This window comes from Balaenoptera musculus, chromosome X (genome assembly GCF_009873245.2).
Source record: "Balaenoptera musculus isolate JJ_BM4_2016_0621 chromosome X, mBalMus1.pri.v3, whole genome shotgun sequence".
Classification (NCBI taxonomy): Eukaryota; Metazoa; Chordata; class Mammalia; order Artiodactyla; family Balaenopteridae; genus Balaenoptera; species Balaenoptera musculus.
This window is the reverse complement of record NC_045806.1, coordinates 94,103,020-94,126,314: the sequence shown is the minus strand read 5'-3', so window position 1 is coordinate 94,126,314 and position 23,295 is coordinate 94,103,020. Positions and strand designations below refer to the sequence as shown.

The window sequence follows — 23,295 nt, the reverse complement described above, 5'->3', positions numbered from 1 at the left end:
GGAAGAAAGTTTAGAACTCTAAGTTTGGTTTCACAAACAATATTAGTTTCTTATCTGATCCTAAACTTCAGGAAATAGTATTCTAATAACTAAAACACCAAGAAGCCAATATTTATGTAAACCTAATATAGGAAGGTTATTTCTTTTCGAAGACCCCAGATGACTTTGAGAGCTTTACTTTTTTATTTTAATATTTTTCTGGAAAGGTAATACATTAATATGATTCAAAAACCAAGTATAAAATTGTATACAATGAAAAGTTTCCTCCAACCCCTGTCCTCCATCTGCCTAGTTCCTCTCTCCACAAACAAGTAACCTCTGGGTTTCCTGAATATTATCCAGAAATTTATAGTGCGTATTTATTTTTACATGCATATATATTTCCCCACACACACTTTAAAAAAAAACAGAAAATGTTCTTTGCTTTTTCTCTTTTTTTTAACTTCATGAGACTGCAATTTGTTTTTCTGATTAGGCCACAGCACCCAATACAGGGCTGTGCACAGAAAGATGTTCAATAAATGGTAACAGATTCTTCTTCATGAACACCCTGTCCTCACTGTAGTCTCCATTTTCTTTTTACCCACTGCAATGTGGCTGCTACCCTCTCTGGTTCTCAGAAACTGTATTCAAAGTCACAGTGGTCTCCATGGCAACAAATCATAGTAGACTCTTGTTAGTCCTTATGTTGCTTGACAGCTTGGCAGCAACTGACACTTGACTATTCCTTGAAACATTCTCTTCCTGGGGCTTCCATAATAATACACTCTCCTGCTTTTCCTCCCTCCTTGGCTATTCCTTCTCTACCCATTTTCTAAATGGTGATGCACAGGCTCTGTTCTAGATGCTCTTCTCAATCTCTTCCTTTTTCCAGGATGACCTTATTTACTCCTACGGTTTCAGCTACCTTTCTGATGCCAGCTTCCCATTCTATAAGAAAGCTTTACATTTTAAGTTTCAGGAAATGGCAGACTTGACAGGTAATTTATATTAACTCACTCATTATATAAGAGGCTCAGAGTAGACTGAGTAGTCCAATGCCAGCACACAGAACAGTGTCTGGAACACAGTAGATGCTCCATCAATTTGTTAATAAATTTACTAATTATTGTGCCAGGCACCAGGAAGTATAATAACACTTAACATAAGAATATAAGCAGCTTCTTTGAAGTATGATGAAGGGCAAAGAGAACAAAAAGAAAAAATTCATTTTCTTCTGTTTAGGCCACTGCAACTGACTGCAAAATAAAACTATAAAGATTACCTTCTCGGGGTAGTTGTATGAGGTAACTGCGTCATGAGGAGACATAGAACATCGTCTTCTATCCTCAAGAGACTTTATTGAATACAGAAGTACAAATAAGGGGAAATCAAGAAATTAAACAATACATCAATAAAAGATCTGCTTTGTTTCAACATCTCCTAAAGATAAGTGAAAGTGATCTGTCCTAAAAGTATTCAAATTTGGAGGTGACTACTATGATAATGCTCCAAAAGGTATCACTCTAGTGCCTGACTTAGGTGACTGTTCTATTTCCTATCTACAGAAATCCTGATCATATCCAACTCTAGTCCCAATGTAGATACTAAAATGTAATGGAGAATTGTAATTTAAACACTTTCTGTGTCCTCTCTTGCCTTAAAAACCTCAAAATCAGTAGGGCCAGCAACAGTGTTGCTAAAAGAAAGCATTCCATCTAAAGGAACAGCTTGGGACAAGGGTGGATAACTGGTTGGTCAGCTGCACCCTACCTAAGCAGGATGTAGTATAATCCAAACACCATTTCCCTTTGGCTCAAGACCTTGTCTTTGTGAAAGTAACAATGATTTTAAAAGGCTCAGAATTATGCATGACACACCGTCATGACAGAAAAATAAACTAGCAGCAGAAGCTGGTAATAAGGACACAGAGGAAATCAGGGGAAGTATCACAGGAAACAAGAGGAACCACATTGGGACAAAGACAAGCCCAACTTAACATGGACCTAAGAGTGCATGTTTCGAAAGTCTGTGTTCAAGTACAGCCCAAGTACTGGCCAAAAAGTAAACTTCAGCCCTGGCTCAGAAGGCCCAGTGTGAATTCTAAACAATTCTAGACAAGGATTTAGGTGAGAGTTGGGCGTGGAATTAAGAAGAAAAAATGTTCATGGTTTCTTAGAAGGTTCTGTGCCTGGAAATCTTTAAGTCCTGCATTGGTCTTCTCCCCTCAGAATGCTGTGAAAAAATTACTTAGAAAAATTACTTAGAAACTTGGTGACTGGGGAGTGGGAGTGGAGCACGTCATGAAGAGACTGAAACCTACTGGGGATGTATGATAAAGTAAGTTCAGAAAAAGGAACACGTGACAAGTGAAATTAAAGGGACAGAAAGAAAGTGTCTACTCTTGTCATCCCTGAAGGCGAGATTTTTACTTGCTTTTTCAACTTGGGTGGCTATTTCAAGAAATGGTGTAAAAAGCATGTGATATGAGAATAGTAATGACAGAGTGAGAGGAAAAACTATTTCTCTAGCAGGGGCAAAGGAAGGGAAGGAGAAATAATGGGAAGAGAATTATATATCACAGTTTTCATCACCTTCCTAAGATGTATTGCCTAAACAGTAAAAACAAAAATTCAGTACATGAAGCTATCAAAGTTAAGATTAATCACAGAGAATAGAGGGTAGTCATTCAACTTCCTCACAAATATTCCAGCTCTCCTCCTAGGTACATGGGTAGGTTGCTCTTCCTGGCCTCATCTAATTAGGTATGGGCACGTGACTTGTTTGGACAATGAAATATGAGAAATATTGAGAGCCAGTGTTCAATTTCCCTATCTTCAGCTCTGCCAAGGTTGACTGTGAAAGAACATGTCCATCAGCCTGGGTTCCTGAGTGACTCTGATGAACAAAGGCCTGCTACCAACCTGCACTGGACCTCTAACATTAGCGAGAACAACTGTGTTAAGCCGCTGAGATTTTGGTGGACTGTTGCTGCAGTGTAACCTAGCTTGACCAAAACAGTAATTGGTAACTAAAATTAGGGTGCTGCTGTTAACAAAAACCTAACTTGAGGAGGAGATTATGAATTTGTAGCTCTTAAGGGAAGAGGTTTGGAAAACAGAATGTTAGTTTTGTGTTTTGATTACTGCTGGCAGAGTTTAGCAAGGTATTTTAAGACAGATGTGTACAGAAAAGTAGTTTGTAGGCAGGAATGAAAGGGAATAGAGTCCTTGAATACTAGGACTTGTAGGGTTTGGAGAGGCAACTGCTTCAACTCAAAACTCTAAAAGATAAAATTGATAAATGCTTTGAACAACAAAGAGAAGTTAAAACTCGGCCTTGAAGGAAGACTCAAATCATTGTTAAAATATGATTGCACTAAAGTATCTCAAAGCAAGAGTACCATTAAGGATATAACACCCAATGAATCCTTGCACTTGGACAAAATGGCTCATGGAAAAGTATTCAAAGGTATGGCTTTCATCAATGCCTGATAAGCTGAAGGTATTTGCAATCAAGTAGAGAGACAGGGATAAGAGTGCAAAGAATTATAGCAAATCTAAGTAGTATATTTATAAAAAAGAATTGTCAGTATGGCTATTGGCACATAAAACTAATAGGAATCAGAGAAGCTGCACAATAAATTACTCACATAGCCAAAGAAACCATGAGCAGAACTGAAACTATCCAACTGAGATAAAACCACCCTTGGGCCCTCAATTTTCTATGAGTAAGAAGCAGGCTGAGAAAGCTGCTCAGCTGCCAAGATGGATTATTCTCCAATGCCTACTTCAAATATGGCCAAGGAAGGAAGGGCCTTGGAGTAATCAAGAGCCCCAGAAAACAATGAACCAGGGAGCCTCTCCAGGGAACAGTCCCCATGCCTAGGTTGGGGGCCCTCAAAATGTCTGTCCAGCATGATGTCAGAATTGCTATGGGCCAGTAACCGTTTCTCCCATTTTCCCTGCATCTGAATGGGAAGTTCTACTGCAATTTTTCAGTCCCTGCTCTACCACGGGAAATTGGGTATGTAGGGGGTATATAACTTTGTATATTTGGTTTAGGCCTCCAGATCAAGAGGAACCACATCTGGACCCAATACAGAGTACTACACATTTCCCAGGAACCTTGGGCTCTGAGTTTAATCACACTGAAGGGGATTTTGGGGTTGCCTCTCTTGAGGTGGAAGGAAGTATTTTGCCTGTGGGAGTTTCCACTGAATGTTGTAATCCTTAGTGCTGTTAAAATATTTCCAACTTTTTGACTTCTAGGCACAGAGAAGTTAGAGTCTTCAAGAGAAACATGCTCTGGCCGATGAAAAAGAAATGGAAAAGAAAGTGATATGTGTCATCTCCAGGTAGAAGCTGTAAGAGCCAGGGCACCATTCACTACCTTTTGTTTCCTGCCTTAGCAATCATGGATGGAGCTTCCATCAGCCTAAGTCCCTAAGCAGAGCCCTCCTGCAGACCTCCACTACACATGTAGCATAACCAAGAAGTAAACTTTTGTTATATTAAGTACCTGAGATTTATGGCCCATTCTTACTGTTAGAAAGATCGTGATAAAATCCTCTAAAAAAATCATCATCGCCAATGTTCAAATTTCCTCTTGTATCAACACATATTAAGAACATCTCTAGGGTAATTTCTAGAAAAGGGTGTGATCTTGGATGAGTTACTTAATTTCTGGGTCTCAATTTCTTCATCTACAAAATGGGAATGATACCCTAATACCTCATAGGATTGTTCTGATTTAAATACATTTATATATATAGCACTCAGAACAGTGTTCTAGTACACAGGAGCTATATGTGTTTGTCATTATTATTAAATACCTACCAAGTTTGCTGTAGATTCAGTTGTGCTATAAACACCTGAAGTTTCATAGCCTTGTTCTAGAGGATATAGCCAAAGTAAAAATAATGAGCATTATTTTATAATAAAGTTTGAAATTTTATAATGAATATCAGATTTTACCTAGATCTCACTGACCTGAAGGATAAATATATTCTTCATGATATCCTCCTAGAAAAAAAAGACAGAAAAAGTGTGTTTATGTAGGACTTCTTGCTCAGCAGAGCCAGATGGCCAGCACTTGCTTCTTCTCAAGTTTTATGGATATATGTTCAAAACTAAAATGTATACATCCTTGAAACAAGTGATTGAGCTTTCATACTACTCAACAGATATTAAAGCCAGAGACTGGCTGTAAACAGTACAAATTTCTCCTTTGAAAATTCCCTTAGTTCTTAGAGTTCAGACAGACGTGAAAAACCCACTTGTGTCCAATTCTGGTGGTAGAGTATGGTGATTAACTTCACTGGCTCTGGAGTTAGGACTGTCTAGATTTGAATCCTAATTAACTATATCACTTTAGGCACGTTATTTAATCTTTGTGTCTTAATTTCTTCACTGTAAAACAGGGTTAACAGTACCTAGCTCATAGTGGGGTGAAAAGAACACAGCATGATGCTTGGCATATAGTAAATGGTGATTATAAAGTAATCTGAGTATAATAACCAATAGTTTGCTTAGGTGAATGTTAAAGGAATATGGCATGCTTCATCTGCTTTTCAGCCTGATTCAGGTAAATAATACATTTAGAATCAGTTTGTTCTCAGGAGATGGCTTACAGGACTGAAGTACTTTGCTCTAAGACTGCTACACCATTGAAATTCAGAGAAAGTCAATCTTCAATTGGACAGTTTTCCAGCAAATGACACCCCAAAGGTCAAAACTGTATTGATTCTTAAACATGTCACTTATCCAACACACATGCAGGTAACCCCTCCAGACAACAGGATCTAAGGTGAGAACGAATATTTGGTTACTCTAAATATGCCACTATAGGTGAACAGTACATCTGAAGATACCCACTGTGCTAAAAGGAAAAGCAAAAGGGTCATCCTGAGTAAAAGAGCAGAGAGTACGCATACTCAGGCACATGCATGCACACTAAATTATTAGAAATATCTATTTTCTCCAACATAAGTAGCAGAAAGAAGAATATCACAAGAAAATACGTTGACCAGTAAGTCAAATCATTCAGACTGCCTCACACCTCCTTAATCCACCCAATTCCTCCAGAATTGTTTCAGTAGGCGTATTTCATTTTACAGAAAAATGGTAAAAAATAAGCACACTCAATGATGAGAGGCACTCTAACAATTATAAAGGTCATGTATACATGCTTTGAAGTCAGATAAACTCAATTTCAAAATTGATCTCTGCCAGTCACAAAGGACCGCATATTGCATGATTCCTTTTATATGAAATGTCCAGAATAGGCAAAATCCATTAAGACAGAAAGCAGATTGATGGTTGCCTACCACTAGGGGCAGGGGGAGGGGATGCTGGGGGGATAATGAGGAATGATGGCTAATGGGTACAGGGTTTCTTTTTCTAAAATTGATTGTGGTGATGTATGCAACTTTGTGACTATACTAAAAACCACTGAATTGCACTTAAAACATTGAATTGTACACGTGAGGTTAATTGTATAGTATGTAAATTATATCTAAATAAAGCTGTTATAAAAAGGATTAAATCTCTGCCACTTACCAAAGGTATGACTTTGGCCATGTCATTTACCCTTTGAACCTCAATTTCCTCATATAAAAAATAAAGAAGGGCTTCCCTGGTGGGAAGAACTGGTTAAGAATCCACCTGCCAATGCAGGGGCCAGGGGTTCGAGCCCTGGTCCGGGAAGATCCCACATGCCGCGGAGCAACTAAGCCCATGCGCCACAACTACTGAGCCTGCACTCTAGAGCCTGCGCACCTAGGGCCCATGCTCCACAGCAAGAGAAGCCACCGCAATGAGAAGCCCATGCACTATAATGAAGAGTAGCCCCAGCTCACCGCAACTAGAGAAAGCCCACGCGCAGCAACAAAGACCCAATGCAGCCAAAAATAAATAAAAATAAAATAAATTTATTTAAAAAATTTTAATAAAAAAATAATAAATAAAATAAAGATACCACATTCCTGCAGCTCTACCCACCACCAGAGCCTCCCATCAAGCCTCTTAGATAGCCTCAACCACCAGAGGGCAGACAGCAGAAGCAAGAAAAACTACAATCCTGCAGCCTGTGGACCAAAAACCACAGTTACAGAAAGATAGAGAAGATGAAAAGGCAGAGGGCTATGTACCAGATGAAGGAACAAGAAAAAACCCCAGAAAAACAACTAAATGAAGTGGAGATAGGCAACCTTCCAGAAAAAGAATTCAGAATAATGATAGTGAAGATGATCCAGGACCTCGGAATAAGAATGGAGGCAAAGATTGAGAAGATGCAAGAAATCATTAACAAAGACCTAGAAGAATTAAAGAACAAACAAACAGAGATGACCAATACAATAACTGAAATGAAAACTACACTAGAAGGAATCAATAGCAGAATAACTGAGGCAGAAGAACGGCTAAGTGACCTGGAAGACAGAATGGTGGAATTCACTGCTGCGGAACAGACTAAAGAAAAAAGAATGAAAAGAAATGAAGACAGCCTAAGAGACCTCTGGGACAACATTAAACGCAACAACATTCGCATTATAGGGGTCCCAGAAGGAGAAGAGAGAGAGAAAGGACCAGAGAAAATATTTGAAGAGATTATAGTCGAAAACTTCCCTAACATGGGAAAGGAAATAGCCACCCAAGTCCAGGAAGCGCAGAGAGTCCCATACAGAATAAACCCAAGGAGAAACACGCCGAGACACATAGTAATCAAATTGGCAAAAATTAAAGACAAAGAAAAATTATTGAAAGCAGCAAGGGAAAAACGACAAATAACATACAAGGGAACTCCCATAAGGTTAACAGCTGATTTCTCAGCAGAAACTCTGCAAGCCAGAAGGGAGTGGCATGATATACTTAAAGTGATGAAAGGGAAGAACCTACAACCAAGATTAATCTACCCGGCAAGGATCTCATTTAGATTTGATGGAGAAATCAAAAGCTTTACAGACAAGCAAAAGCTAAGAGAATTCAGCACCACCAAACCAGCTCTACAACAAATGCTAAAGGAACTTCTCTAAGTGGGAAACACAAGAGAAGAAAAGGACCTACAAAAACAAACCCAAAACAATTAAGAAAATGGTCATAGGAACATACATATCGATAATTACCTTAAACGTGAATGGATTAAATGCCCCAACCAAAAGACATAGACTGGCTGAATGGATACAAAAACAAGACCCATATATATGCTGTCTACAAGAGACCCACTTTAGACCTAGGGACACATACAGACTGAAAGTGAGGGGATGGAAAAAGATATTCCATGCAAATGGAAATCAAAAGAAAGCTGGAGTAGCTATACTCATATCAGATAAAATAGACTTTAAAATAAAGAATGTTACAAGAGACAAGGAAGGACACTACATAATGATCCAGGGATCAATCCAAGAAGAAGATATAACAATTATAAATATATATGCACCCAACATAGGAGCACCTCAATACATAAGGCAACTGCTAACAGCTATAAAAGAGGAAATCGACAGTAACACAATAATAGTGGGGGACTTTAACACCTCACTTACACCAATGGACAGATCATCCAAAATGAAAATAAATAAGGAAACAGAAGCTTTAAATGATACAATAGACCAGATAGATTTAATTGATATTTATAGGACATTCCATCCAAAAACAGCAGATTACACTTTCTTCTCAAGTGTGCACGGAATATTCTCCAGGATAGATCACATCTTGGGTCACAAATCAAGCCTCAGTAAATTTAAGAAAATTGAAATCATATCAAGCATCTTTTCTAACCACAACGCTATGAGATTAGAAATGAATTACAGGGAAAAAAACGTAAAAAAGACAAACACATGGAGGCTAAACAATACGTTACTAAATAACCAAGAGATCACTGAAGAAATCAAAGAGGAAATCAAAAAATACCTAGAGACAAATGACAATGAAAACACGACGACCCAAAACCTATGGGATGCAGCAAAAGCAGTTCTAAGAGGGAAGTTTATAGCTATACAAGCCTACCTAAAGAAACAAGAAAAATCTCAAGTAAACAATCTAACCTTACACCTAAAGAAACTAGAGAAAGAAGAACAAACAAAACCCAAAGTTAGCAGAAGGAAAGAAATCATAAAGATCAGAGCAGAAATAAATGAAATAGAAACAAAGAAAACAATAGCAAAGATCAATAAAACTAAAAGTTGGGAAAAAAAAAAAGATACCACATTCCTCAGAGCGATAAAGTATTATATTAAATTGTAAATATAATTGCTTAGTACAGTACATGGCCATTAGAACTCAATAATGAATAGTAATGTTTATAGATCAAGTAGATTTCTTTGGGCAACGAAATTATTTCATAGCAGTCTCATAAAATAAGAGTCACATGAAAAGCCTAAAATAGTTATACAAATGGTGAGGACAACATGAATAGTTCCTCACTAATAAAGAATAGATATTTTCCATACTGAAATCTCACCAAATCAAAACTCACTGAAGACCTATGCAGAGAGCTGAAAGTTTTAACAATGTAGTGGCCTACAGAAATAGAAGTCTGTCTTTCTGAAAAATACCAAGACATCTTCAAAAACCTAGCAAGCTCTGATACAAGAACTGATAACTCTTTCAAAATGAGTTGCCAGAACAGAGTGAGACCCCCCCCCCAAACCAAAACTTTAGCCCTGTTGTGCTAATACCACAAGAATCATCTTTTAAAAAAATATTTAACTGGAACTGACTCACCATTGTCACTCTGGCCATCACCTTCCTCTGAATTCAAAGTCTGTCTGCCTGAGCTATGTCCTCGACTTGCAACATAGTATCTCGAAGCAGCAGGAACCATTGTAGAGGGCCCTCCATGATTCTGTACCAAAGAGATACACACATACACATGCAGTTCTCCCTATATAGTCAGAGAAAAAGCTATAAATATTTTAAATTTACTTTAGAATCAAAAATATGTGAGGAAATAACGATCAAGAAAACAGAAAATTTTAACCCATACTTATATAGGCAAGATTATTTGTCCACCTCTACTCTTCCTCTATAAGAACAGCTTAAAAAAAACATTCTCTCCAATTTTTAAAAGCTCTAAGATGAAAACTCATGTTTTCCAGGAGGGGCTTTATTTGGTCATTTGTAAAACAGCTAAAATGTATCCATATTACCTTCACTTAAAAAAGTACAATAAAAAAGTAAATAGCTTTTTGAGTAAAATTTTGACCTACTTACAGGTAAAGTTGGATAACCAGTCTCATCCCCTTCTTCAACTTCATAATAAGTAATGGTTTCTTCCAAGCCCCTGGGCATCTGTCCATTCTCTGGAACAAAGCTAAACTGGCACTCCTTATTCATACAATGCATCTGGCGGTGACTACGTCTAAAGGAACTTATAAGTAGTTTGTAGAATGAGAAGGGGAAAAAAAGATAAAATATGGTAGTAACTTGTTTCTAATTTCTAAATAACAGTTCAAACATCTCCATGTTGACACTTAAAAAAAAATTTAGTCCATATATTTACTGCACAGCAACAAAGTCAGACTCACTCATTTTCTCTAACTTTCAACACTTAAAATTCACTTACCGAGATCTATAGGAGAAGTTATCATAGCTCTGGCAGCACCTTTTACCCGGGCCAGGGTAAAAACCAACTTTAGGGCCTGCCATGTTGTGCCTGTTTATAAAGCGAGGTGAATCCCTAAGAATAAAGGGGGAAAAAAACCAGAACTCTTTATTTACTAGTGCTTGAGTAGTCAGTCTTCGTAGTTAAATTAACATATCCTTCTAAAAATGACCAAATAGAAAGAGCTTTGCTTTCCTCACTACTGACATTAGGCCTATTCATTTTTTTAAAATTGCAGTATAGTTGCTTTACAATGTTGTGTTAATTTCTGCTGTACAGCAAAGTGATTCAGTTATACATATACATATATTCTTTTTTTATATTCTTTCCCAGTATGGTTTGGCCTATTCATTATTGACACAGTGCCATATACATGGCACTCAGCTTGATGGCATTCTATCTTCTAGGATTTCTTCAACTGCTCCATCATATTTTCCTAGACTATGAGAATGCAAATCTTCAATAAATTTGACAAGAATTTAAGTATACATCAGTTCCATCCTCTACGCTCCCTTCAGGCAGAGATTATAAAAGAAATCTAAACTATTAAGATATTTCTAAATTCTACTGTAATTCTGCCCAGGAATTATTTCCAATGTCTAAACAGAGATGTACATTATCTTCAAAGTCAGTTAAGACCTACCTGGGCATCCCATATCCCTGACCTTGTCCCGGAGATGAATGTTGAGGATGAAAATGTTCATTAGACATAACACCGTCAGCTGTCTGTGAGTAGTGCATTGGAGAGTCATGCTCATAATGCATACTGTGCTGAAGCCTGGATGGGAGGAAGGGGTCTCCCCTGCTGTAAGCCATAGTCATATAAACCTCTTTCTCTCTAATTTTCTTGAACATCTTCCTCCGTTGCTTCATGTCCATCTCTGACATAGCTTTCAAGCAAACAAAGAAGTAATAAGCAATAAGCTTCAAAACCAAAGCAAAAGGTCCAGTATCTCCCACAAATGTCTAAGACTCTCAGATGTTTTACTTAGGAAAACCATATGAATACAGGGAAGGAACTTCTGTATTTTCAAAGGATGTACTAGGTCTTTCATTTGGAAGGGCAAAACCAGCAAGTAACTTCTGTATCAATGGACATCTCAGCACTACCTTTAGTATAGGCAACTTTGGTCATCAAAACATAGAGTCAGTCATCCAGTCATCTATGTTACTGTTATCCAAAAAATTATGTCTATTAATAGACATATTAATATGGTTGCTTCCAGCTTCTCTGGCTGCTTCCATGAGGTGTTTTCCTAGTTCTTTGAGAAATCTTTTCCCTTCAAGTTTTAGAATTTAAAATCCACTCCACCTTAAGCTTAAACAAAGTCACCTAAACAGTAGTTCTCAGCCAGGGACAATCTTGCCCCTCCCCTTCTTGAGGCACATTTGGCAGTGTCTGGAGACATTTTTGGTCGTCATAACTTGCGGAAGGATGCTGCTGGCGTCTAGTAGATAGAGACCAGGGATGCTGCTAAGCACCCTACAATGCACAGGACAGCTCCCTACAATGAAGTATTAGCCATCCTAAAAAGTCAGTAGTGCTGAAGTTGAGAAACTCTAACCCAGAATAAGACTTAATGTTCCAGCTTTTTTTTTTTTTTTTAAGTGCAATGTAGGTAAATACAAGAGGAAAATAATAAAACCTTCAGCATACAAACCCATTTCTGGGACACAGTCCCAGGAAATTTTCTGGTAATCTCTTCCTTTCCTACTGGGTGTAACATTCCAGGCAGGAACAGGTGTCACTTGGGTAACTGGTTTTAAGTTAGCCAGTGGAACAACATGCCTTAAAGGTAAAGATACCACCATTAAGCCATTGCAACACAGACTTAATTCTCATTTGATACATATACCCGATCCCTCCTGCTTCATTTTCAAGTGTTTTCTACTTAAACCTGTTAACACTAGCTTCCTCATTGAGGTTTTCTTTTTATGTTAGAAAACCTAAGAGCAGTTTGTACAATTTCACAGCTGTCTGTAGCACATATCATGCTCAGGAGGAAAGACTGTGGTAGACTAATTTACAAATATTTGTTGCCTCTCCTTGAAGAAGGACTATATTTTCTCACCCCATTGACTTCAGGCTTAGTTATGTAACCTATTTTGGCCAGTAAAATTTGAGCAGATGCTTTAAAAACCAGCACACGGTTTGTCATGTTTTCATTTTTTCCCTGCCTGTGATCATGGTAGCATACGTCTGGATAGAGCCGTTGTCAACCTGGGTCCCCTTTGCTGACCTACGATGAACATGCTAAATGAGCAAGAAATGAACTTTAAGTTGCCAAGAGTCTTTGGTTGTTAGGGCAGCATAACCTACTTTAATGGTTCTCAAAGTGGACCAACAGCATTAGCATCACCTGGAAACTTGTTAGAAGTTCAAATTCTTGGGCCCCACCACAAACGTACTAAATCAAACTTTGGGGATGGAGCTCATCAATCTGTATTTTAACAAGCTCTCCAGGTAATTCTGGGGTATGTTAAAGTTTGAGAACAGATGGACTAGCCTATCTTGATATTGGTAGAGGCTCAGTTAGCAAACTAGCTTTCCAGTTAGTATAGTTTTATATCAGAATTCTGTTGTACTTAGTATTTCTAATAAGTTGGCTGTTACCCAGGATTTTGAAACTTATGCATAGATATACTGAAATTTCACACTTCACCATATGCTTTTACAACTCACGATAAGTCATCTTAGGCCAGTACCAGATATAACTCTGGTTCTCTTACTAGCATCCTGGTAATTCTCAATATTACAAAAAGGCATCAAAAGCCAAAGATTTTAGTAATTCAACAAATTATTATATTCTTACTTTTCTGCCAATTCTTCAATGAAGACTGTTACAGAATTTCTTTCATTTCCAACTTCCTGAATATGAGCATTATAATATCTTCCACCTGATTCCAAGTGAACCTGAAAGAGGGGAAGAGACAGTAAGAACAAATCTAGTCTCAAGTCAGATCTGGCTTTTGCCAAACAAAACACTACTTCTCCTCCCAAATGGAGTTCAGTATCTACTTATTAAAGCAGTTGATAATCAACACTGCCAGTTCAGTTCAATGGAGGCAGCACATGCTGAAACAGCGTTACATCTAATCACAAGTTTGTAATTAAAATTTAACCAAACATTAAAAAAATTCCTAGCATTTTGTAAATTAGTTTTGTTGAACTCATATTAATGACTAAAACCACAATCTCAGAAAAACAAATTACTGATTCTTTAAAGAAGGAACTAACCTGACATTTGTCTCCCACATAGTACTGTCTCCCAGAACACTCCATATAATCAGATTTTTGAAGTTCTATGAAAAGAAAATGAAGATTCAAGCTCAACCGAACTGGTTCCTTTGCTGTTTTACATCATTTCATTTTCTAATTTACTTTTACCACAGTGTTTTTGACAATGCTACCACTATAAGCTAAAATCTGGAGGGAAAATGTCCTAAAGGGTCATTCCATCACTCTTGATGGGTTATTTCTGTGGTCAATTTAAGGAGACCTGCCAGAATAGTTCTGTGCTATAAAACACAAATAGGTGTAAGAGTGTCATGGACATATATACACTACCAAACGTAAAATAGATAGCTAGTGGGAAGCAGCCACATAGCACAGGGAGATCAGCTCGGTGCTCTGTGACCACCTAGAGGGGTGGGATGGGGAGGGTAGGAGGGAGGGAGATGCAAGAGGGAAGAGATATGGGAACATATTGTATGTGTATAACTGATTCACTTTGTTATAAAGCAGAAGCTAACACACCATTGTAAGGCAATTATACTTCAATAAAGATGTTTAAAAAAAAAACACAAACAGGTGGAAATTGGGAGGTTGTAATCTTAGAGTTGGTCATATACCAACAAGGTACAGTTTGAAAGTAACACACTTCAATTTTTTTAAAAAAGGAAAAAAAAAACCCACTGTGTAGCTTCTTCAAAGCAATACAGTTTACCCTTGAACAATACGGGTTTGAACTGCATGTATCCACTCACATGCGGATTTTTTTCAATAGTATTACAAGTACCGAGGTTGTTGAATCCGAGGATGTAGAACTGAGGATACAGAGGAACTGGGAATACTGAGGGCCGACTACAAATTATATCTGGATTTTCAACTGCTTAGGAGGTCAGCAGCCCTAACCCCCGCATTGTTCAAGGATCAACTGTGTTTTTATTGTGTTCCACAAGGTATTAACCTCAGGATATTAACACAATCTGTGTTCCACAGGTATTAACCTCATTCTAGATTATTAACTATACCTAGGTTCACCACCGAGGTTCAAGGAGTTGAATATGAAACATTAAAGGCTACCTTGATGGCAGAACTTTAAGACCTACTTTGATCAACTTAGTTACCTTATAAGGGGAGAGAAACAATTACTTATTTCAAGGGTTGGCAAACTTTCTCTGTAAAGAGCCATATAGTAAATATTTTAAAGTTTGTGGGCCATACAGACTCTTGCAATTATTCAAGTCTGTCATAAAACTTTATGGACATTTAAAATTGAATTTCATATAGTTTTCATGTATCACAATACACTGTTCTTTTAATTTTTCCCTGCCACTTAAAAATATAAAAACCATTCTTAGCTCACAGACCATACAAAAACAGGTGGCAGATTGGATTTGATTCACAGGTCATAGTTTGCAAACACCTGACCTATTCATCTATCAGTGAGGGCAGTCTTGACACATTAAACTTAAGATGACCTTATTTCCACTTACAAGTTTCTGGTACTCTTAAAGTTATCTAAAGACACACAGTCTTTGCACAGTTGAAGTCCCTGATGAACATCAGACTCTCAAAGATCCCTCCCCAGTTCTAAACCTATTTGTTTCCTCCTTTGGATGTAAATCATGTACTGAGTAGGCTAAAAAGTACCATATAAACATATAAAAGTGTTTTTTTTTTATAACAGTGGTTTGAAAACACCTCTTATTAAAAAAATTTGCAAAATTATTCTCCTAGATCTGTCAGGATTCAAAAATATCCTGTTGATGTTTCATTACCTCTTTTGCTGTCCAGCCAAACATCAAATTCTACATTACGATAGATTGCTGGATCCAGGGCTTTGAGCACCTTATAAGGGAAGAGCATCTTTGGTGGATTTTCTGGAGACTAAAACAAAAATAATCATGCTACAAACTCACCATCCTTAAGTCTTCCTTCTATGAAGAAGGAAGAAATAAGGTTCTTTTCTTCCTTTTTTAAAACTATGTACATATAGGCCTTTCCTTCTTTATTAAAAGAAATAGGACTTCCCTGGTGGCGCAGTGGTTAAGAATCCACCTGCCAATGCAGAGGACATGGGTTCGAGCCCTGGTCCGGGAAGATCCCACATGCATCGGAGCAGCTAAGCCCATGTGCCACAACTACTGAAGCCTGCGCGTCTGGAGCCTGTGCTCCGCAACAAGAGAAGCCCCAGCAATGAGAAGACTGCGCACCACAACAAAGAGTAGCCCCGCTCACCACAACTAGAGAAAGCCCACGCACAGCAACGAAGACCCAACACAGCCTAAATAAATAAATAAATCTTCATTAAAAAAAAAAAATAAAAGCTGCAATAAATTTTACTGTGTTTTTTTAAAATCAGGAGTCTAAATAAGCAATATGCAGAAATCTAAAAGGTTATAGATGGCAGAAGGGAAATATTGTCTAAAGCAGCCAATAACTCAGGAGATACATATATCAATGCAACACAGACCAGAATTAAAGATTCAGTCAGGGCTATTCAACAAGTCTCATCTTGATATGCATACAGAGGTGCAAGTGTTTCTGTACCCTAGACACCTAGACAAATCTAAAAAGGTTACTTCATTTTGGTCAAAATCTGCTACAATTTCCAAAAGAATTATCTTTTTCTTCTGCTTTCCTAGAATTTCATGGTATTCCATACTGTTTCCAAATTACCAGCACTTGGGGACATACACAGAGATTGTTCTAGTAGTATCTGCCCTATTTAGCTAGTCTCAAACTGAAGGTCTGCTTGATTTTAGACCTATACAGGTGGTAAAATTCCTCCTGTTTCTCCAACTAGGATTACTACCTATTTTCTGAGTAAAATAGGAATAAACCTTACTCTCTTTAATGACAAAAAGAAACCTCAGCATCAGAAGATTGATTACAAACTAAATATCTATTGGGTTTCTAATATTACTTTAACTTGAAAACAGCAGCTTCTGAAATTTCTCAAGTGTTCAGAGTTAGCTTTGAAAAAAATTTACAATTCCATAGGAACAAAAATTCAGAGAACATTAAGCACACATTTTACATTTCAGATCAAGACTTACACGAAGGAACACATCAGCTCTTCCCCCACCCCATATAACTAAAATGGACCATCTGACCTTAACTAGTTTAAGTTATGATACTGCAAGCCAAGATTATGAAAATTCTTTGCCCTAGAAGATCTCAAACCTTTGCTTCTTCTGTTCCTTGATTGTACCCCTCTGGTATATTTTCAACATTGCAGCGGGCATCGCACTCTTCAGTCCTAATTGAAAAGATTTAGAACAAAGAGCTTTATATAAATGCAGTAGCTAAGTCTTAAGTCTAATGACTATACCACCATCTAGTGGTAAAGTAGCTCAGTTCTAAATACAAGGCAAATACTTTTTCATCCCAGCATTTACATTTAGCTTCCTTTTTTTAAGTACGTGCTACAAATACCTCCTATATTTCATACCTCCTGTGGGGACACAATCTTAAGATGGTCACTATGATCCCCACCTCCTGGTGTTCACACTCTTGTATGATTTCCCTCCAAGTTTGCGTCTAACCAATAGACAGGATGTATATCATTACACTATATAAGAATGTAGTGCCTGTCTTGCTGATCTCTCTCTCTTGCTGACCATAAGGAAGCAAGCAGACATGTTCACCAACCCCATGCGGCAAGGAGCTGAGGGTTATTCTGGCTGACAGCCAGCAAAAAGCTGAAGTTCTCAGTCCTACAGCTGCAAGGAACTGAATACTACCAAGAACCATGTGGATCCTTCCCCAAAGCTCCAGATGAGAACTCAATCTTGGCTAAAACCCTCATTACATTCTTGTGAGATCCTAAGCAGAAGACCCAGATAAGCTATGCCCAGATTCCTAACCCACACAAATTATGAGATAAGAATGTTGTTTTAAGCTGCCAAGTTTGTGGAAATATTGTTACGCAGCAACAGATAACTAATACACCCTGCCTTCCTACTACTTTAGTTTCTGTAAGCCTCAAGTTAAGACAAATAATCAGTGAAGAATGAAGCAACTTCTACCCTGATATATATAGCTGCCACCCCCCGCGCCCCGCATTCCCTGATACAGTCATCCCTCGGTATCCATGAGGGATTGGGTCCAGGACCCCTGGCAGATATCTAAGTACTCAAGTTTCTCAAGTCCCTCACGGTCAGCCTTCCACCACCCCAGGTTCTGCATCTGGATCAGGAGGGCCAACTGTAAGTTTTTTTAAAAAACCTTCTTTATCAAAAAAAAAAAAAAAAAAAAAATTAAACATTCAAGAAATAGAACTGCAAGACAACAAAAAGACAAGGTTATATCTGACTAGCATCAAGCCTATCTGAATTTCCAGACAGAAGAATCAGGGAGAAATATAAGACAACACCTACTTTATTATCTCAAAGTTTTTGACTAAATCTGTTCAATAATAGCTGCTTCCTCAGAGGTCACAATGTATACTCCTAGTGAGTACCAAAGGCAGACACTAAAAGCTCCTAAAACTCCCCTTTAGCCTGAGAGATTCTCTTCTACTAGCTGGATGTATGTGTAAAGTAACCACTTTGAACCTCAGTTACCATCTACAAAATGATGGTGCTGGTTTAGAATCAGGTTTTTTTCCCTCAAAGTGTGGTCCATGGCCTACCTCTATCAGACTACTTTGGTGTACCTGTTTAAAAAGTAGATATCTGGCCCTACTCTGACCTCCAATTTTGAAGGGAGGCCCCAAAATCTGCCTTTCTAACAAGCGCCCTAAGTAATTCATATATAAGTTTGAGAATCATGGGATTATAGTTCCAAAGTCTCTTCTAGCAATTAAAAAACGGATTCTGGAGTCAGACTTGAGATATGTGTCAGGAGGGGGAAATTTCCCCCCTACCCCTCTTGAGTTCTTGTGGCTGGACTAATAATAAAGTTGACACAAGACAAGTTAATAGGAGGAAAAAAAAAAACTGATTCTGACTTGGACCAAACCCCCGAAGCCTGAGCATTTCGCAATGCAACATATCTTTTGGTAAAACTTCTCTTCCCCCATTAAAAAATGTATATCCCTGTACATACAAGTATACATATATACATACAGGTGTGTGTATATACAGTTGGCCCCTTCATTTCAGCAGGTTCCACATCCACAGATTCAACCAGCCACGGATGGAACTGGTTGAATCTGTGGACGCAGAACCCATGGATATGGAGAGGGCCAACCGCACATACTACACTGTTTTATATGAGGGACTTGAGCATCAAGCATTTTGGTGCTTGCAGGGGTCCTGGCACCAATCCTCCGCCAATGTCAAGAGATGACTGTATATAAATACATTGTCTAAGTCATAAGCTTGCCAGGTCCCTTCCACGTTCAAATGATACACAGAAACATGATGATCTTGTAGTTGACATCCCCTCTCCCTTTATTACCTATCCGGAGTTGAACTCTTGTAGTCAATATGGACATCCCCACTGCTAGTCACAGCATTGTTCCTGTTCTTCTTCGAACTACTTCGAAACAACTCAACTGCAGTCTTCAACTCTTCTTCATCCACAACAAACACATCTTTATAGAGAATTTCATATAATACAGCTAAAGGAAAAAATGACCAAAACTCCAATTGTCAAAATAAGAATTTTTATAACAATGTGAAAATAGCTATAACCCAGTATACAAATTCAATAGGTACCAACAAAGTTTTAAAAGAGCTATTTATGGTGGGCCCCTCAATTTAAAGATCGGCAACAAATCATCTGAAAGCACACCCAAACATTTATAAAGCCTTCACATGCCTTGACAAACAGCTGCACTTGACTGAAATTGTTTTGAGTACACTGAATCGTAATGACCATTACTTGAATAGCAGAGTAGAATCTGAAGAAAAGAAAAACACATAGAACAATTAAGTGAATGTTAGACATCTTACAACCATGAAATACTTGAAATTAAGTTGCTAATCAGAAATTGATAAACTAAATGAATTTGTTTAAAAAAAGTGATTTTCAGATTCTACATATGTGATATCACACAGTATTTGTCTTTCTCTGTTTGACTTATTTCACTTAGCGTACATGTCAATCAAATCTCAATAAGGCTGGGGAAAAAGTGAGTTTAAAATCCAAATACAGATAAATGAAAGCTGTATGCCATAAACAGATTTTCTTGACAGTGACTTTTATTTATTTATTTTTTTAATTTTTTTAATAAGCGAAAAGAATCTGAAAAAAAATATATGTACAACTAAATTACCCCGCTGCACACCTGCAACTAACACAACACTGCAAACCAACCACACTTCAATTAAAAAAAAAGATAGTTTTCCAAAGTGGTTGTGCAATTTATATTCATACTAGCAGTATATTAGTTTTAGTTACTCCAGGTTCTTGACATAATTTTCCATCCTTTTTTATTTTTGTTAATTGTTTGGGAGTTGTTTTTGTAGTTCTTTTTTGTTCCTTTCTTCTTCTGCTCTCTTCCCTTATGAGCTGATGACTTTCTTTAGTGTTACATTTGGATTCTTTTCTCTATTATGTGTGTGTATCTATTACAGATTTCTAGTTTGTGGTTAGCATGAGATTTATACATAGCAATCTCTCTCTCTCTCTCTCTCTATATATATATATATTTACACGTGATTATTTTAAACTGCTGATCTCTTAATTTCAAATGCATTTTATCAACCCTGCATTTTTACTCTCCTTCCCTCACGATTACTGTTTGTGACATCATATTTTACATCTTTTTTGTGTATCCCTTAATGCTTATTGTGGATACAGATATTTTACTACTTTTGTCTTTTAACCTTCTTATCATCTTTGTATGTGGTTGACTTCCAAAAAGATGTGGTACATATATACAATGGAATATTACTCAGCCATAAAAAAGAATGAAATAATGCCATTTGCAGCAACATGAATGGACCTAGAGATTATCATGCTAAGGGAGGTAAGACAGTGACTTTTAAATGTCAAGATTAAAATCACGCTAAGGCAACACTGTGAGCCTCAATCACATTCCTGATAATATACCAAACAAGTCCTGATTTACAAATTTGCAAAAGATGGGAACTTTTACAAATTGAGCAAATAGAATAGGAAGCCTAACAGAAGTCAAACGACCCAGCTTAACTTCTAAAAATGGAGAAAACAGGTCAAATACCCAAATACCCCAAACTTAGACTATGGGGGGAGGAATTTCATTCAATTTATTCAAAATGTTATCTACTATATTGAATAGCAATATATCAATATGCTATATATAGGAGACTTCCTTAAAGAATTGAGGCACTGAGATGGCTATAAAATGAGTTAATTTCTTAGCTGATTCCTTCAATCTCTAGTTTTTTCAAACGACATTCGAAGGCCAGGCTTACTAACCAAATTATTTCAGTAAAAATGCTCCCTGGCTCCATGTGATGAAATCTGTTTATATAAAAGGTCCAAAACCTTTTTGAATTTTTCTTCAAAAACCTCTGTCTTGTGTAAGGGATGTAATCCCTAGTGATTAAGTCTATTTCATTTTGAAGCCAACTCTGGAAACAACCTGAGGTACCAAAGACAATTCTCTGTGATCTATGAGAGAATAGTGCCACCAAGTTTCCTTGGCAGAAAATTATCTTAAAGCACTCTTTTTTCTACTTTCCTACACTACCCTGGGCTAACTTCTCCCAATGAACAAGTTCTCTGACCGCAGGTCTATTATTCTTCCCTAGTCTTTTTTTGCAATCACAACTCTAACTCTATCAGTATAATCCATTTCAAAGTACTGAGAGGGAGTATCAAGCTAAAGTAACCCACAATAAAGTTTAAGTTGCAAAGTTTCACCCACCCCCAAGGGGTATTTGCATTTAAGAGGAGTTTATTAATCTAAAAGAACAGTGAGCAGATTTGAGCTGAGAAGCCTTTTGTACTTTGGACTAGAAGAACTGGGAACTCCAGCAAAGAAAGGTTAATAACCAGAGGCAGTTAGTAAGGATTAGTTAAAGGAACCCAGCTAACCAGAACTGATGACTAAATAAGCAGGAAAGAAAACAAAGATGAGTATACAATTTCTCTATTGAAGTAGCAAGAAGTTCTATTTTGATTGGAAGAGGCAAAACTAAGCATGATAGCTTTTATGTTCCTGGTGGTATCTCAACATAAAATAATAGTTTTCTCATACATACTTGTAGGTGGTGTGTTTGTTGGGGGTGGGAAGGTGGGATGTAATGGCAGTAAACTAGTTAAAAATGAGGTAGATCTATATTACTGATGGGGATAAATATCTGAAAAGAACAAGTGACAGAATGTTAAGCATGAGCCCATCTACATAAAAAGTAATAAATGAATAAATACAAAGAGAATGAAATTGGGATACCCACCCAAACTTAATAGCTGTTACTTTGAAGCACATGAGATTGAAGAGCATGAACAGAAACTTGACTTTTCACTCTACATTTCCAGATACAGGTTTCATTTTGTTTTAAATATAGTGTTTTTCTACTCTTTCTAGATAGAACAAATTGGCTGAGTGAAAATGGCTAGTTTCCGGTAGCATTCACTTTGACACTGGATAACTATGTAAAATGCAGAGTTAAGTCAGCTAAAAAGGTGAAAGGTACTAGGGTGAACATTAGGTATTTATTTCTTCGAAAATTTGCTCTAAAATATATTTTATGCAAAGCTTATTAATAATGTTCACTGCTTTTAATAAAGTCATTTTTGAAAATACAAACAATTCAAATATAAATCTTAGGAGCCTGAACTGATACAGCAACTAAGTTTTAGGCAAAGCAAGGTGTCACACAACAAAAGTACCTTGCTGCCACCTGGCTCTTCCATACTTAAATTTCAATATAAACTAACATTCGCTTTGTACATTCCCAAATCAGACATGTATACAGTATCCTGTGCAATGCAAATACCCAACTGCTGATAAGTACTAGCTCTCCATATATGTATGGATGAGACTTACACATGATATTCTCATGGCTGCCCACACTAAAAAGGTCTTACATTTCTGTATTCTTATGGTTCCCAATGGGTGATGTTTTCCCCTTAATTAGCTCAAAAATATCTCTGTAAAATGTATAAGACTCATTTGAAAACAGAGCTGTATAATTATAGGAACTAGGTGGTAGGTATATGGATGTTCACTATACAAGTCTTATAATTTCTCTCTGTATGAAAATTTTCAGAATAAAATGTTGGAGAAAAAAATTAACTGCAGGTTTAAAGGTTCCTGGTAAAGATCTAACTGTCTAAATCTCATCTCAGACAATGCTGTGTACAGTTGCTAAAACACAATAGCTAACACGCCTCTTCCTCAAACAAGTCTGATTATGTCACACCTTTGCTTAAAAACTCTGAATTGTTTAGGGACAATTATACTAATGTCTGAATTTACTTTGAAATACATCAAAACTTAAGATGGATTGATGAATGGATAGAGGGGCGGTTAGATATGTGACAAACAAGGATATTAAATATCAGCAGTGGACTAAGTGGTGGGCTTATGGATGCTCAATGTAAAATTC

The 23,295-nt window shown here is 37.3% G+C and overlaps 1 protein-coding gene across 1 annotated transcript in view; it reads right to left on the bottom strand.

Moving 5' to 3' along the window:
- ALG13 (ALG13 UDP-N-acetylglucosaminyltransferase subunit) overlaps positions 1-23,295 on the bottom strand; it is a 73,163-nt gene that overhangs the window by 22,571 nt on the left and 27,297 nt on the right. Inside the window, 14 exon segments of the mRNA XM_036839482.1 lie at positions 1,265-1,336; positions 4,818-4,873; positions 4,971-5,003; positions 9,699-9,819; positions 10,188-10,344; positions 10,540-10,653; positions 11,222-11,468; positions 12,240-12,367; positions 13,392-13,492; positions 13,817-13,881; positions 15,583-15,691; positions 16,991-17,066; positions 19,211-19,373; positions 19,574-19,655. Of these exon segments, the coding sequence (XP_036695377.1) occupies positions 1,265-1,336; positions 4,818-4,873; positions 4,971-5,003; positions 9,699-9,819; positions 10,188-10,344; positions 10,540-10,653; positions 11,222-11,468; positions 12,240-12,367; positions 13,392-13,492; positions 13,817-13,881; positions 15,583-15,691; positions 16,991-17,066; positions 19,211-19,373; positions 19,574-19,655 (1,524 nt within the window).